Source organism: Musa acuminata, chromosome BXJ2-9 (genome assembly GCF_036884655.1).
Source record: "Musa acuminata AAA Group cultivar baxijiao chromosome BXJ2-9, Cavendish_Baxijiao_AAA, whole genome shotgun sequence".
Classification (NCBI taxonomy): Eukaryota; Viridiplantae; Streptophyta; class Magnoliopsida; order Zingiberales; family Musaceae; genus Musa; species Musa acuminata.
Window position 1 is genome coordinate 5,689,116 of NC_088346.1, and position 16,189 is coordinate 5,705,304.

General features: G+C 40.7%; 3 protein-coding genes across 5 annotated transcripts; all 3 read left to right on the forward strand.

Annotated features, from left to right (window-relative positions):
- Positions 1-160: 160 nt before the first annotated feature.
- LOC135622788 (uncharacterized) lies at positions 161-3,446 on the forward strand. Its single transcript, XM_065124967.1, has 2 exons — positions 161-368; positions 3,019-3,446. The coding sequence occupies exons 1-2, from the start codon at positions 296-298 to the stop codon at positions 3,231-3,233; spliced, it is 288 nt and encodes a 95-aa protein (XP_064981039.1). The 5' UTR covers positions 161-295; the 3' UTR covers positions 3,234-3,446.
- Positions 3,447-6,301: 2,855 nt separating this feature from the next.
- Positions 6,302-10,729, forward strand: LOC135622789 (probable alkaline/neutral invertase D). Of its 3 annotated transcripts, none has more exons than XM_065124970.1 (5): positions 6,302-6,704; positions 6,873-7,299; positions 7,641-8,072; positions 8,948-9,506; positions 10,161-10,729. In XM_065124970.1, the coding sequence occupies exons 2-5, from the start codon at positions 6,895-6,897 to the stop codon at positions 10,454-10,456; spliced, it is 1,692 nt and encodes a 563-aa protein (XP_064981042.1). In that variant the 5' UTR covers positions 6,302-6,704; positions 6,873-6,894; the 3' UTR covers positions 10,457-10,729. The 3 variants fall into 3 exon arrangements, with proteins under 3 accessions (XP_064981042.1, XP_064981041.1, XP_064981040.1); XM_065124969.1 differs by having other exon boundaries at positions 6,302-6,594; positions 6,749-7,299; XM_065124968.1 differs by having other exon boundaries at positions 6,303-6,594.
- Positions 10,730-10,988: 259 nt separating this feature from the next.
- LOC135622790 (uncharacterized) lies at positions 10,989-16,189 on the forward strand. Its single transcript, XM_065124972.1, has 2 exons — positions 10,989-12,112; positions 15,740-16,189. The coding sequence occupies exon 1, from the start codon at positions 11,026-11,028 to the stop codon at positions 12,103-12,105; it is 1,080 nt and encodes a 359-aa protein (XP_064981044.1). The 5' UTR covers positions 10,989-11,025; the 3' UTR covers positions 12,106-12,112; positions 15,740-16,189.

The following is a 16,189-nucleotide window of genomic DNA, read 5'->3' on the forward strand; positions in this document are numbered from 1 at the left end:
ATTCACCCGGGCTGTTGTTGGGGACGTCTCGGACGCAAGGATGATTAGGGTAGTTAACTGTTTACACGATTTTGGTGAGTACCGGTGTCCCGACCCAGCCCCCTTTATGTGGGCCACGTCAGACTACCTGGAGTTAAGTCGTTCCTCAGGTCGTTGCGAGAAGCAGCTGTCGCCAGCCGCACGTCATCACGCCCATCGTCTCGATTGCCGAGCTGAGGTTTCATAAGAAGGGGAAAGGGAAAGAACTAGAACGAGACTATCGATCGAGGAAGAAGGCGGTCGCCGAGCGGTATCAATGGCGATGATTCGTGGAATCGGATCCGGCATCAAGCTCCTGACCTCTTCGGAGGCTGCCCTTTTCAGATCAGGCGAGTCTGTTTCTTTCCTTCGCCAATTCCAATCGTTTTCGCTGTGCTGCTTTTGGGTATTCCGCTTGAAGATTCGGTTTTTTTATTGGCTTGGGCATCTGGTTGTGAAGTTTAGGATAGTTTGGTTGTCCATTTGTTGGGTCACCAGTAGAATGGGTGGTAGTGTGACGAAAGAGAGAATACTATATGTGATGCTTGTCCATGGATGGTCTAGAAGAGAAATAGGTGCTCTGTGTAGGAGAACACCGTGTATGGATGCAGAATTAGTACGAATCCTCTTTGGTTTCATTATAATGGAGTATAGGGAGAAAAAAGTTCTAATTTTACAAGAGATAGAGCTTTTGTGTCATAATCTTATGAATAATTTTTTTTGAAACCTGTGATATATGGTTGCTTTTAGTCTTCAATGTTGGTTGTTGAGTCATAAGTAAACTTCTTTTATGTCCATTTTCTTGACCAGGATCAGAATTATATTCATGTCATTTCAAAAAAATTGGACTGTGGGAGTATCTGAGTGCTGAAATCCATATGCTTGGGTGGATAAACAGAAAAACAAAAGTTCCTTTTCTAACAGTCTAGTCAAGTTTTAACAGCCAAGTGGTTGTTGTGGCAAATGCATGCATCTTCTTTTAATGGAATAGGGATGGGCATAAACATGTACAACTTAGAGATCAAGCTTGAAACTATTATAGTAAGACTCTTAATGGAACTCTTTCTTGCAAGTCCTTTGGATATTGATAATATTGGGCAGTGTTGTTTCTGCATTGTATTGATGCTAATGATTCTGTTTCCTTTGGCTAGAGATATTTTCAGTTTTGAAGCTTGTATCTTCTTGCTGTCAAGTTTATCACATTTCCTCAACTTGTTTTGTCTGACTTCGTGGTGCAATAAGGGCAATGAAATACGTATCTATGGGTTAGTCTAGCATTTAGTAGGAGGCTATGCTGATATATATGATAAGGGAGGTGATGAAGTACATTTCTCATATATTTTCATCATATGATAAAATTTTGATCTTCCATGTTTTTGTGTGTGATTCAGGTTATGTGTTAAAATTATGGATAAAGAATTGGCTGTGAAAATGTGGACGTTAATTTATATCCAATCATAAACCCTAAGCCCTAACTTTGGATATCATGCAACTTTCTATAAAAAATTCAGATTAGGAAATTCAACATGTATATATCGTTATAAGCATATATGCATGAATTTCTAGTTTGCAACAGAATTTTTCTGTATATATATAAACTGGTTGCACACATCTATATATGAAGGTAAATTTTAAAGAACTAACAGTTCTATATGCACCAACATACTATTCGTACTTTTATGCATTTATATGACAAACATGCATGTACACATGTTGTGCCCTCATTTTTATGTGTTAATGTGTTTCAAAAGAAGTGTTTGGAAAAAAAAAAAAATATGCTGTATTTTATGCAATTTATAAAGTACATTCAACTATATATGTGCCACATATTTGATCAATATATGTACGCCATGATTTCAAATGCCTTAACTACTTTGATGTCCTATTTTATGGACTGGTTCTCATTAAGAAACCTAGTGCATGATAGAAAAAAGTGTTTTAGTTGCGCAAGCAGAAAACTACAGGCAAGTGGGAATACTACAGGAAGGTCTACCTAAACCTGCAATCCATTGTTTGAGTCATTTTTCAGTAATCTGTGAACTGAAAACTACATTACCCATAACAGTTGAAATGTATGCACCATTCTGTATTCTATATTTTTGAGAATTTTTATTTAACTCTGTCAATTAAACATGTTGCAAGAACTCCATCAAACAATACATTGCCTTATCAATCATATATGCAGGGTGTGGGGTTTATCAAGTACTTATGTTGTTCTACATTTTTTTAGTTTTGTAACGATTTGGGGAATGGAATCACCTACAAAGGAGGGTGAAATGATTAGATCAAAGTTTCTGAATTTTCTGTTTGGATGCTACAAATGTGAACTTATGAACCTACCCCATAAATCTTATGGTATTTCTTTTGTCTTCTAAGAATTAATGATATAAATGATCAAGCTCTATAACATCATACCTAACTATAGTTTTAAACTGTGAATCTTATTATAGCTTAAGAATTAATAACAAATTTTGATTCATTTGCATGTTGGACTAATGAGGGCTTTCATGCAGCAGAAGTAATTAACTAGCCAATATAATTTTGCCACAGAAATCAAAGATTTTTTTGAATTGGAATGTTGGCAAGTCAATGCATATGTTTTGTGTTACCATGGCTTTTGGCAATTTTAACTTGTTGATAACTTGTTTGAGTATTTTTATTTACATATTTTTCTTGTTAACCTATCACACAGTCTGGAAAAAATATAAAGTAACGCATTAACCATTCTTGGCTGTAAATGAGTTTCGTAGTAATCATCTTAGCCAACATAAGTGCATCCCTGATTATTTTACTTTGCTTATCCAGTAAGTGACTTGAAGGATTCACATCAGAGATTGATCTGTCTGTTCCTGGACATTGAAAGATGTGGTTTTGTCAAATACTTCAATGTTGAGTTATTCAAAGCTGATAGCATTGATCTTGCATTTAAGTTGAATTAGCTTGTTAGAGGATTAAAAGTTTTGTGCTGCTTAGTTAGTTGATTTAAAATACATGTTCTAGTGACCCGTGAGTTCCATGCCACTGGGATGAAGAGAATGGGAGGACATGGCCATGATGAGCCCTATTATCTCCATGCCAAGCACATGTACAACCTGGACCAAATGAAGCATCAGAAACTAAAGGTGGCTCTTTCAGTTTGGTCCGCCTTTGGTATTGGCATGGCTGTTCCAGTTTATGCTGTCATGTTCCAGCAGAAAAAGGCTGCTTCTGCTTGAGATATCAGATAATGTGCACTTAGAAATAAGATCTTTGTTTGATCATCTTGTCACCTGTTGTTGGTCTTTGAGCCTTGCAGTCGGCCTACCGAAACCGAAAACCGGTGGCTTGTTTCTACCTGGTGGTTTCTTGTTAACTTGTTTCTTGGTTTAAATCTTCAAACCTAAGCCAGACTTGGTTGTTTATACAGAGGTTTGATGCTTATGGTTTTATGTGCTGCAGAAGGGTTATATCCTTGCTAGTTGGTACTATGTTACAATTGTCTTTCCCACTGATGCATTTAATTCATCGGATGAGACACTTGTGCTTATTTTTCACCTGTTTTGTTGTTGATGATAAATTTCTTAAATCCTGGTGCATGAGCCACAACTTCTCCGATTTATGAAGCTCACTGGTCATTCTGATCTGTGGACTTGTTAGATGATGGATCACTTTGGCACATAGCATATTATAACTTAATTAGTCTTACATCAGAAGTTAGTTGTGATGGTTTATAGGAATACTATAAGCAAGGTATGCAATATCGTATCGTATCGGTGTTTTGAGATTGAGTCGGTACGGTACGGTATCAGCGTATCGAGCGTATATCAGGGCGTACCGAGTGGTACATCCTGGTGTACTGAATAATTTTATATATTTTCTTCATTACTGTAGCACTGTTACAGTGTAATACTGTAGCACTATAGCGGTACCGGACGGTCCGTGTATCGATATGTCGTCGGATCGGTACGTATCGCTCGTACCGGATGATACCATTCGGTACTACATACCATAACTATAAGTTCAAGTTTATAAACACTTAATCTTAGAGGGTGGAGACCTATTAATTGGGTTCAGAGAGAAAATAATATCCACCATTACATCGAACCTTGCATATACACTTTTTTTTTATTATTTTTAGTTACTATTTATATTATGAAAAATAAATAAATAAATAAAAATTTAGGTAGTTTATAGCTTCATCAAACATTCAAAAAGTATTGTGCTTCTATGAATAAGGAAACTTTCACTTAAAACAATTAGTTACATCTTCTCTCTTCTTTTTTTTTTCTTTTTTTTTTAGTTCCGACTATACTAAATAAACACCTGACTTGGATTTAATATCTTTAATAGAACACAAATTTGATCAAAAAGAAATAGAGAGCCTTATAAATATTAAGAACAATCTTGATTTAATCATTTCTTTTTAATCGATTAAGTCGTCGTCAATCAATATTGATATTAGATCGAGCGTAATAGAGATTTCAATCTTGGATAGCATGAACTCGAAAAAGTCAAGCCAAGCATTGTGTTTAACAATACATTAGGACTAGTCTTAGCATGGGCATCATTTTTGTTACAATACATTCAACCATCAATAGCACTAATCCTAAACTTTAAAGAGGAGAAGCAAAAAGTCTTCTAATCATATGCCACCAAACTACATACCTTCAAATCTAGTGCCAAGAAGAAGCAATCTATCTTAATTTTCTTGGTATAACAATGTCAAATAATGTACTTGCAACACCTCCATTACTATTCAATGCCTTGATATCTAGGATGATGGAGAAGCGAAGTTTGGAGTTTTCCCCCATTAAAACATTGAATGAGTTTAGGTGGGAGAAGATGGAAGGAAAGTAGTTCTCCACCTACTTCCATCCACTAAACTCATCACGTTGTTTTCATTTCATTCCCACCTCAAGTCAATGGCTTTGATTCTGATCATATACCCATGTGTTCCTCATTCATTGCATGGGTTCTCCCCATCATCGAATAAATTGTCATGCACGCAACATGATATGTAGTATTTATGTTATATATATATATATATATTTATAATTACCTTTGGAGAAAGTTTGCTTTAACCTTGATCAAAAGGAATAGATTGCTTCCACCCTCAACCTCAAAGAGATCATCATCATCAGGTCATTCTCAATAGAATTTTAAATGGCCGGCGGCAGCACCCTTCCGGGAAGGGCAGAGCAGCAATAGCTTGCCCTGCCATGGCTCGGTGGTAGGTGACTTGGATGCGGCATCGTGGATGCCGTAGTGTTCTGCCCTTCCAGATAGGGCAGCCATGCAAATCCTGCGCGGGTCCCCTCCGACCGTCCATCCATTCACCACTTTCGATCTCGATCGTCCGTTCATTCCCATCAGATTTAATTTCATCATGAACCATTGACGTCGATCATAATGATGGCAAGCTTTCGTTACGTGCTTCCACCGTTAGTCTTAATTAGTCTGACGTGTAAAAGCGCATCGGTGTCACGGGGCGATGCACCCGTCACACTCCGTTAACAGCGACGAACCCGACCGGGACTCCGGCCCATATAAACCCACCCGGCCCGGCCAATCCTGGACATCGGTTCACTGGGCACCGAGAGTCCACCCTCCCGGCGGATGTATTCCCACGTGCACATTTACTGGACGGCAGCACCAGCCACGTGCATCTGGACGGGTTCGGTGGCCCTGACGTGGACCGCCTCGTGTTTCGTGCAGCGCCGACGGGAGCTGATGCTGGCCGTCCGATCAGATCGATGCGTCATTGTGGTGATCGTGCCACTTCGTGGGACGAGCCGGAGTCTAACAGATCTGGCGGAGGAAGGTGCCGCGTGGGCCCGATGCCTCCGCTGGCTGTCATTGGTTCCTTCCACGCTAAGAAGTGGGTCCCTGAAATTAGGTGGCTAATTCTTTCCCAACCTTTTGGAATCTGCATGTCGGTCCATCTCGATTCGACAATAATATTAGATGTTATGCAGCCCATTGAGTAGTAAATTCAACCAGAATTCATAATTTTGGTTTCTTTTAATTCTAAATGTGGTGGGTGGAAACGTGTGAGAAGGTGGGTATGACTTCGAAGTAAACAAGACAGGCACCGGTTAAAAGACCGAGATCGAATCACGAATGAAGAGCACCACACCTACCCCTCATCTTATCCCTCCGCGCCCGTCTTCGTTGAACCCATCCGCTTACCTTTCTGGTGGTCGAAGAGTAAAGCACGGGTCTCGTGTGGGACCCGTCCGGGCGCCGAGTAGGCTGGTCGGACAGTCAATTATCCACTAGTCTTATCACCGTGCAGCGCGGTATACGAGGCGACCGGGAACAGCCAACAACCCACCACCGTGAGCCCGCGGAAAAGACCAGCCGCAGACCACGTGCAGTCACCGGACACCGGCCGCAGCCGGTCGCCTCTCCAGCACGGGGCAGAGGGAGCCCAAATACATGCCGGCCATTTCGCACTTCTTTTCTTCGCCCGCGGCCTACAAATAACACCTTCTGCCTCCTATGCTCTCTTTTTCCCTTCTCCTCTGCTTCTCCTTCGTCCCCTTACGTCCGCCGCCCGGGCCCTCCTCTCTCTTCCATCTCCTTCGGCCCTCGACGGTTCGTGCCTCATCTCATTCTCGATCGAATTCTTCACTTGTCCCTTATTTCCCCCCATTTTTATTTTTTTGGTTCATTCGGTTTCTGTCGTTCTTCGCTTCATTGTAAAGGTACTCTAGTGCTTAACATCGGTCATTTTGTTGTTTTTTGATAGGTTGTAGCGGTCATATTGTGTTCCGTCCATTAAATGCAGCTCCTTTTCTGGATATCCTACTTGTACTCTGCTTAATGGGGATTTGGCGATGCTTTTGGAGTTTAAATATGAATCTTTGATGCAGTTGATAAGGGTTTGCCTCGAGAATGGTTGACGGAATGGATGTGGCGCACGAGATGGTTCTCTGGAAGGTGGAGCCGCAGTGCTCGATTGCGGAGGCCGACGACTTCGAGCGCCTGTCGCGGCTACTCGATCGGCCAAGGGTTAAGATCGAGCGGAAGCTGTCGTTCGACGAGCGGTCGCTTAGCGAACTCTCCGTCACAGGGAATCTCAGGCCGGTCGACAGCTACGACAGCTTGTGCTCCCCCGGTGCGGGGAGGTCGGTCTTGGACACGCCGGTCTCGTTGGCTCGGAACTCGTTCGAGCCACATCCGATGGTCGGGGAGGCGTGGGATGCCCTCCGTAGGTCCATCGTGTTCTTCAGGGGTCAACCGGTGGGGACGATTGCCGCCATTGATCATGCATCAGAGGAGGTTCTTAACTATGACCAGGTAGAACAGATACCCATTAGATCCCGTAAAGGTGACATCTTGGACTTGTTCTTTTGGATACACCTGTATCTTGCTTATTTGATCCAAGTCTTCCTTACCAGCAGGTTCAAGATAATTAATTTATTGTCTACAAGACAAGCCTTTTGTCGACAAGATAATTAATAGACTTCATCTTGCCTTCTTGAAAAGTTGTTAGGTTTCTATTGTTGTTCAGTCAGAAGGTTCTATCTACTGATTCACTTGTTATATGTTCAATGAAGAATTTTGCAGTTCATCTTAGAAACTTTACCCGTAATCCTTCACTATAGTGGTGATAGATGTTCTTTCTGTCTCGCATGTAGGTGTTTGTCCGTGATTTTGTTCCAAGTGCTATGGCTTTTCTCATGAATGGTGAACCTGATATAGTGAAAAACTTCCTGTTGAAAACACTCCACCTTCAGAGTTGGGAGAAGAGGATAGATCGCTTCAAACTCGGGGAAGGGGTGATGCCAGCCAGCTTCAAGGTGAACCATGATCCTGTTAGGAAAACTGATACTCTAATGGCAGATTTTGGTGAGAGCGCGATTGGGAGGGTTGCGCCTGTTGATTCCGGTTTTTGGTGGATTATTCTTCTTCGGGCCTATACAAAATCTACTGGAGATTTATCTCTAGCAGAAACACCTGAATGCCAGAAGGGGATAAGGCTTATTTTATCTTTATGTCTTTCAGAGGGTTTTGACACATTTCCAACCTTGCTATGTGCAGATGGATGCTCAATGATTGATCGTCGAATGGTAAGTTCATTAATTTCTTGCTTCAGTGACAGCTGCTTGTGTTTTTCTCTATGGTTATGTTTGCCTTTTGAATTATCTAATTTACAGTTTTGTTTCCTCGAATAAGTTTGTATTTCAGTCTTTGTTTCACTTGAGTGAAGTGAATTTAAATGATGTTGAGAAGAAAATCATATAAAGTGCAATGGCTTGATGGATGGTTTTCTTCTCAAGATGATGCTGAGTGAACCAGATTATCTTGATTGAATAAAACTATATAGCCAAAAATTTGATGGCATATTACTTTCAGAAGAGAAGCATGGTACTCCCGAGTTCCGATTTCCTTAACATTTAAGTAGTTTTTAGCCTGTTGCTTTATCCATTGGATGGGTATTCTAGATGGATTGACAGGCACAGTAGATTATGCATTTTTCGGCAGTTTTGGAGCCTTGTCGATGCAACATAAGATCTAACAAAATCATGTTCTTTTTGAGTTAAATGAAGCACATAGTCAAAGCGTTTACTGTGCTGTATTCGTGCCTTGATAGTGAGCTACATTTGCTGAACTAGTAGTTTGATGACCAAGTATGTTGAAGGCAATAACTAGATAATCAACTTAAAAGTGTGTTTTGTAAGGATATCATACAGACCACAGGTTTAAGTAACTGTCATGTAGTTCTACTAGAGTAGATAAATATGCTTTATTTTTAAGGTCAATCTTTGCAAGACAAACTATTAGATATGTATAAAGCTCATCCTCAGTTGTACTTATTGCACTCTAGTCTATTCAGATCTTTGATGCATATATTTGCAAATGATCACCTTATTGGCTAAGCATGTCTATCGACCTTTTTTTAATCATAGTAATATGCTTTCTCCGGTGCAAACAAAATTTGTAGGGTGTTTATGGATATCCAATTGAAATCCAAGCCCTATTCTTTATGGCTTTGAGATGTGCATTAGCAATGCTTAAACCTGATGTAGAAGGCAAGGAGTTCATGGAGAGAATATTGACACGACTGAACGCCTTAGGTTATCACATGCGAAGTTACTTTTGGCTTGACTTCCAGCAGTTAAATGACATATATCGCTACAAGACCGAAGAATACTCTCATACAGCAGTTAATAAGTTCAATGTCATTCCTGATTCAATCCCGGATTGGATTTTTGATTTCATGCCTTCCCGTGGTGGTTACTTTGTTGGAAATGTCAGTCCTGCAAAGATGGACTTCCGATGGTTTGCCCTCGGAAATTGCATTGCGATACTATCTTCACTTGCTACCCCAGAGCAATCAGTTGCGATAATGGATCTAATCGAAGAGAGGTGGGAGGAGCTGGTTGGTGTAATGCCCCTAAAGATATCATATCCTGCTTTAGAAGGCCATGAATGGAGCATCGTGACAGGCTGTGATCCCAAGAACACCAGATGGAGTTACCACAATGGAGGATCTTGGCCAGGTTAGTTGAGGTTCTTTTCATCGTTTCGTTGCATGATATGATTCCTTAGAGAATTATTATGGAGAAACTCATATTTTGCTGCAACTGTAATTATTTTATTCAAGAAAGCTACTGAAGAGATACCTTGTTGATTAAATAGATTATCTATTTCTTGGAAAAGTCTAAATGAATATGTTTTTCATTACAAAGCAGCAAGTCCATAATATGGTCAGGTGTTGCTATGAATTAGGAGCTTTAATTTTTCGTCTGTCTGCACTAAATTGATGATACAGGAAATCATATACTAAATGCAACTTTGTCTTAAAATTTATTCTATTAAGATATGTGCTTAATAGAATGTATAAAGTTTATCTTTAACTGGAACTTTGTCTTTAATTTTTCTTCTGTTTGCTCATTATTTGTCAAATCTTTGAATGTATAAAGTTTATCAATTTCATATGCTAATACTAATATGTGTTTATGAGAGTAGGACGAAACTTGGAATGAAACAACACGAATTGTTAAAGAATGAGCATAACCACTGCATCGACTTTAGTTTTGAGTCTTTTTCTCTATATGCATTATAACCAGAAACACTCTGCAGCTTCTCTTAATTTGATTGTTCAACATTGTATAATTTTTGCGTTTCTCTTTAAACTTCACTGTTTATTGCAGTACTTCTATGGCTGCTCACTGCAGCCTGCATCAAGACAGGCAGGCCGCAGATTGCGAGAAGAGCAATCGAGCTTGCTGAGAGCAGGCTGTGGAAGGACGGCTGGCCCGAGTATTATGATGGAAAACTCGGAAGGTACATTGGCAAGCAAGCAAGGAAGTTTCAGACATGGTCCATCGCCGGCTATCTGGTGTCCAAGATGATGCTCGAGGACCCTTCGCATCTCGGAATGATCTCTCTCGAAGAGGACAAGGTGAAAAAACCTCCGATAAGGCGATCGGCTTCATGGACTGCCTGAAAGACAACCAGGAGGCACCAGATGCAAAAAAAAAAGGCTTGGTCTCACACCATTCTTTGTTGGAAATTGACCCTTCTTATGTCCATTTTTTTGTCCCAACTCAAAAAGGTTTGCTAATCAGCCAGCTTTCTTTATTGTCTGGAAGTCCTATATGTATAAAAACATCATATAGCATATCTTTCGCCTTCCCTATTAACCTTGTCTCCAATGTAATGGACTGTGATTCAAGTTATCGAAGTCTAATCAAGTTGGTTTTTGCTGGATTCAGCCTAACTTGAGTCTCAAATCCAACTCTCTGTGAGACACTAAGATCGATTCTTATCTGTCATTAGATCCATGGTGAAGTTGTTGCACAACATGATTGGGATTCTGCATTCTTAAAGCAGAACTTTGATTGGCTTTGTAAACAGGCACTGTAACAGGTTTCGTATCGTGTCAAATGCCGGTGACATCCGAAATGTGTTAGAATGGTGTTACGGTGATTATAGCGTTCGTTATTTCGAAATATTGAAGTTACAAAGCTCGGCCAAACGTCGTATCGGTTTCCGACTGCTTTCTTTCTCGCGGAGATGGCTGGCGAAGGCGAGACCCAAACTGCCGCGGTCTCCGACCCCCTCCTCTCCCCTCCGACCTCTTCTTTAGGCTTCCCCTTCGACGTGTCCTCTCTCCTTTCTCTGTCTCGCCGGGGCCAGTGGCGCGCCCTCCTCGACGCTGTCGCCGACGCCCGCCGCGACTCCCACCTTCTCCCGCACCATCACCTCGCCTGCCTTGCCCTCTCGTCCCTTGCCCTCTCCAAGCTCCGCCGCTTCTCCGATGCCGCGGCCGAGATCGATGCTCTCGATGCCTCGTTCGATTCCCCTCGCTTCCGCTTCGAGACCTACCCCGCCGCCTACCCTGGCCGCTCCGGCTCCATGATCCCTTTCGCCCTCCGCTTCCTCCACGCCGACCTTCCCCAGCGCCTCGGCAGTCGATCCGTCACCCTTGATCGCCTCTACGCCCTCCTCGACCTCGTCCAATACAAGATCCAGGAGGAGACCGTTGCCGCCCCCGCCGCCGATCGGTGGCGCCGCAGGGAGGCCTTCGTGATGGCCACCCTCTGCTGCAATCACTTTGCCCACCGCGAGTTCGAGGTGGTCCTCGCGCTGATCCGGCAGCTCCTCGAGCGGGATCCGTCCGATCCGCTGCTCCTCTCCCGGTTAGGGTACGTGCAGCTCCAGATCGGTGATCTGACCGGCGCTAAGGCATCCTTTGCGAGGGTGGAGAGCCTTCACCCGGAAGGGGAGCGGACGGTGGAGTTGGAGAATCTTGTGGGGAGAAATAGGGCGCTGGAGTTCATTGTGGCCAAGGATTACACTGCCGCGGTGAGGGAGTACGAGGAGTGCATTGAGAGGGATCCTGCTGACGTTGTAGCACTGAACAATAAAGCCCTGTGCTTATTGTACTCGAGGGACCTCTCCGATTCGATCAAGGTGCTTGAGGGGGCACTGGAGAGGGTGCCTACCGGGGCCTTGAATGAGACTCTGGTCATGAATCTCTGCAGCATGTATGAGCTAGCATATGTCAACCATGGGGACGTCAAGAAGAGTCTCAGCAATTGGATTGCTCAGGTCGCGCCTGATGACTTTGACCCTTCTTGTACCCGCATCTGACATTAAGGTATTCTGATCTTGTCAATATGACATTGCTTGTTTCATTTGCTGTGGTTCCTTCATTTCTCTTAGTGTTTTGAGATGCTATTAGGCAATTGTCAAGTGATGCAACATTTGATATTGCATGGAATTCATTACTTTCACCTAATTACAATGGTGATATTACACTGTGAGGACTTGCAAATTCTTCTTCAAAGAGTTGTTGAACATACATTATGTTGCTGATTCTTCAATATAAATTATGTTGAGTCCTTCATACTTAGTTGTCTTAAGTTGAAATCCTGGTTACTTATTGGTCTAAAGTTGAAATCTTGGATAGTTATTTGTCTTGCTGGATGCCTCCATAAGCAAGTCGTTCCAAATAAACATTGAGGAGAACTGCAGAAGCTTTAGTTGCATGATCTCTTTGGTGTTTGTCATCTCTCCTTAATAAGCAAGCATTTTACCAAAACTTTTGAACTTATGTAAGCCTTCTCTTATAATAATGTGGCTGCACAATGGGCTTGTGGTGTCCTTCACAAGTGCCCAGCATGCTAAACCTGGTTGGCTATGATGATGTGATGATCTTTGGCTGTAGTCCACTTCATAGTGGCTAGAATAATGAAGGCTTGGTGAAGCAACCTAGGCCAAGGTCCTTAGAGCCTTTTCAGACCCATGGGTGATGGAGTGACTGAAGCCTTTTTAATCCACTTGTAATGAAGTAAAGTTTAAGTCTAGTTTAAGCTTTCTAACTGAGCTGTAATGGTAATACATTCATACTTTTTCAATTTTTTGTTATTTTTGGGTGTATTTTTTACATCATTCTTAGTTCATGTTATGGAGTCCTTGGATTCCAATTTTGTGCTTCTTTGGTACCTAGGAGTCCTAATTCCATTGTAAGTATAGGCTAGGTAGTCTTTGAGGAGGCACCCTAGTGGTTAAAATGATGTGTGAGCAATAAATAAATCTTTTGTTATTAACATCTAGTGCTCATATTCTTAATGTAATACAAATGTAGAAAATTTTCTTTTCAAATGATAGGTTAGACAAATTGTTCAGCTAATAGGAGCTCTATTTGTGAAGTTGTGGAGGTCTCTTTTTATTACCAAAGAAAAAAAGTTCTCTTTCACTGAATTTCTTAGTAGGCTACATTTAGAGATGATTGTAAGCCCTTGATGATTGTTTGTTGCTTGATAATTTTCTTTATGCAAGAAAAAAGTTTTATGAAATTAGTTTCTTCTCTATTGATAGAGTGTGGGCTTTGGTGTCATAGTAAGATTGCTCTTTTATAATCTAGATGATTAGTATTGTGTACTAGTATATTTGATCTTTAGTTGGCAGAAGCCTTGTGTACTAGTATCTTTGCTCTTGATATGTACCATGAGGTGTTATCTTCTTGAAACCCTCATAGGAGGGTCATAGACTATCAATGGTATCTCAGCAAGACAATCAGTTACAATTGTCATGGTGAACCATGCATCAACCACATTTTTTATCAAGAGGCTTGGTAACAAGCTTGCTATGTTAGTGGCTAGTCTAATAGAATTTATTGCAGAGATCACTGACCATGCTTTCGAGGAAGTTCAAGACCGAAATTAGTATAATGCAGTAAGACTGTGGCTTCCATGACATCAGTTTCTTATGCACACACATATATATATATATATACATACACATTACATATATATATATATATATATTCATATTAATACATACATATATAAAGACATAGGGGCATGCATGAAAACTTGATTAATTTCTTTATGTATAAAATTAGATTAATTTAAGTCTTTATTCTCTTTCTACTTTCTTGATCTTAAGAGGCATTTTCTTCTCAAATTGGAGAACACCTTGATAACAGTAATATATGCTATCACCATTTCAAATTGTAAATCTTTCGGTCACATCAGTTTAGTGTTGTAAATGCCAATAGCCTGCAATCACCTATGCTAAGAACTATTATGAGCTTGAAAGCTGTGAAAACAATACCAAGGGGCAGTACAATGTCAAAGCAATTTATGCTGGTGAAAAATTATACCAGTAGTCATATGTTGAAGAGTAATGCAGACACGTTGCTTCTATGATATAAAAACGAGCACAGATGTGAAGGAGAAGAAATAGAAGAAGTAGGCCAACAGTTATTTGTGTAAGAGAAAAGTGGAGTCACGAGAACAAGGGAGGTGGATCGAGTTGCAAGTCAGTGGAACCATGTAGAAGAGGGAGCCATAGGAATTGAGATGAAATAGAGGGAATCAGAGAGGAATAGAGAATAGAACCTCATTTGCTGCCTCTTGCATTATTCTCCTAAGCCCCAATTCTGCCCTGAGTTATTGCCAATTTGATAAAAAGTTCTTTCAGCAGGATTTATGCCAGATGATTATTTTACACCCAAGATCCATATACAACATAACTTTGAAGTTTCATTGTCTTTATCTTCACATGCCTAGACCAGCCACATTAGTTGAGCTCATCCTACATGCTGGAAAGCCACATATGTTAATCATACAAGCCTGCTACAGCCTACCACCAAGAACATAGCCAAGGTGGTCACTTTTATGTTATTGTTGATTCTTATGTTGCCTAGGGATTAGTTCCAGTTAGTAGTACTTTTATCCTTATTTGATGCCTTAGAATCTTGTGATCATTTCATGAAATCTTATCTATTATGGAGAGCATCTTCCATTGGGTATAGACATGTCTAAAGATACTCAAGTTCACCAGTTAGATGTCGTGAATCAATTGTGATTAATGGTGTGAGGAGAGATAAAGAAAGAATAAAGAAACCTTTATTGATTTGATTGCTCTGACATTTTTCTCTAGATAGATCAAAATAGGAGGAAGACCCCATATGTATGTATGTATGCATGGCTCTTGCACGTTCCATCACCTAATGCCTAATGTTGGTTCCCTATTGGTGCAATTTGGAGCAGCTCCTTTTTTGTGTTGAGTTGGACACCAAAGTGTGACTCTCCATGATTCACATTGCAGGATGTTCCCATCAATACGGGGTCTAGCGATGGCTAGTATATGCAGCTTTACCTTTGTAAATACAGAGGCGGCTTTTGTGAATCGAATCCTGGTCACTTGGGTTGTTTAGGAGCAACCTTACTATTATACTCGGTCTGCCCTCTCATGATTCATTAATGGATATGCTAAGGTTTGACAAAATAAAACATTTAGATGCATCATATTATTACCATCCATATAATTGATAAAAAAACACAGATGGATGGCACTATCTTATGGATCTAGCTTTATGAATATTTTAATTATTTCTAGAAATTGGTGTGAATTCTAAACTACTTGAGAAGTTGCTTTTAGCATTCACAGGAAAAATAGTTGTGCTTGTAGCAATTTTTTCACTTTTGTAATGGACTTCTCTGTATTCTATGATTAGATGGCTGGACCTGTAGCTCGAGTCAATTTGATACAAAACTTTGGAAAATTTGCACCTGACACAGTTTTATATTTGTACTAGTCTACAATATCATTGTTTTAACATGGAAGGGGCTGGTGCTGAGATCTCGGCAGTCTGCAGTTAATGAATTCAGTGCCTGTTTGCATTTTCGTTCTCTTTATTTGGTTTTCTCCTGCTCTTTCTTTCTGACCAACTAAAACTCTTCATTTCTGTGAACTGCAACTTTTCTTTTCACAGGTTGCTGATACATCAGTTAGATTGGTTGAAATCAAGTTCAACTAGCATGCAGTTGACTGGAGATGTGTTTTCGTTGATGTTCCTCTGGTTTCTAGTCGCCATTGAAGATTATAATGCCAGTTGTATCATTAGCTGGTTGGATTTCCACTCATACTTGTGTGTTTAACAGTTATGGACAAGTTCAAAATGACTACAAGCAACAGGATCCCGTATGTACCAGAACACCTCAAGACGGTGCATAAGATGTCCCAACATTTTGATGGTGACAAAAAACCCAAAGTTCGATTTCTCTTCTACTTATTGTTTCATTGTTCTTGTCATACTTAAAAAGGTTCAAGCAATTTATGCTCTTTCTCATTACTATTAGTTTCATGCTTTGAAACAAGAACAGGAATACAGGTCTCATGTATTTGTGTGAACTCAATGCTGTGACCTTGATTTTTACGTTTA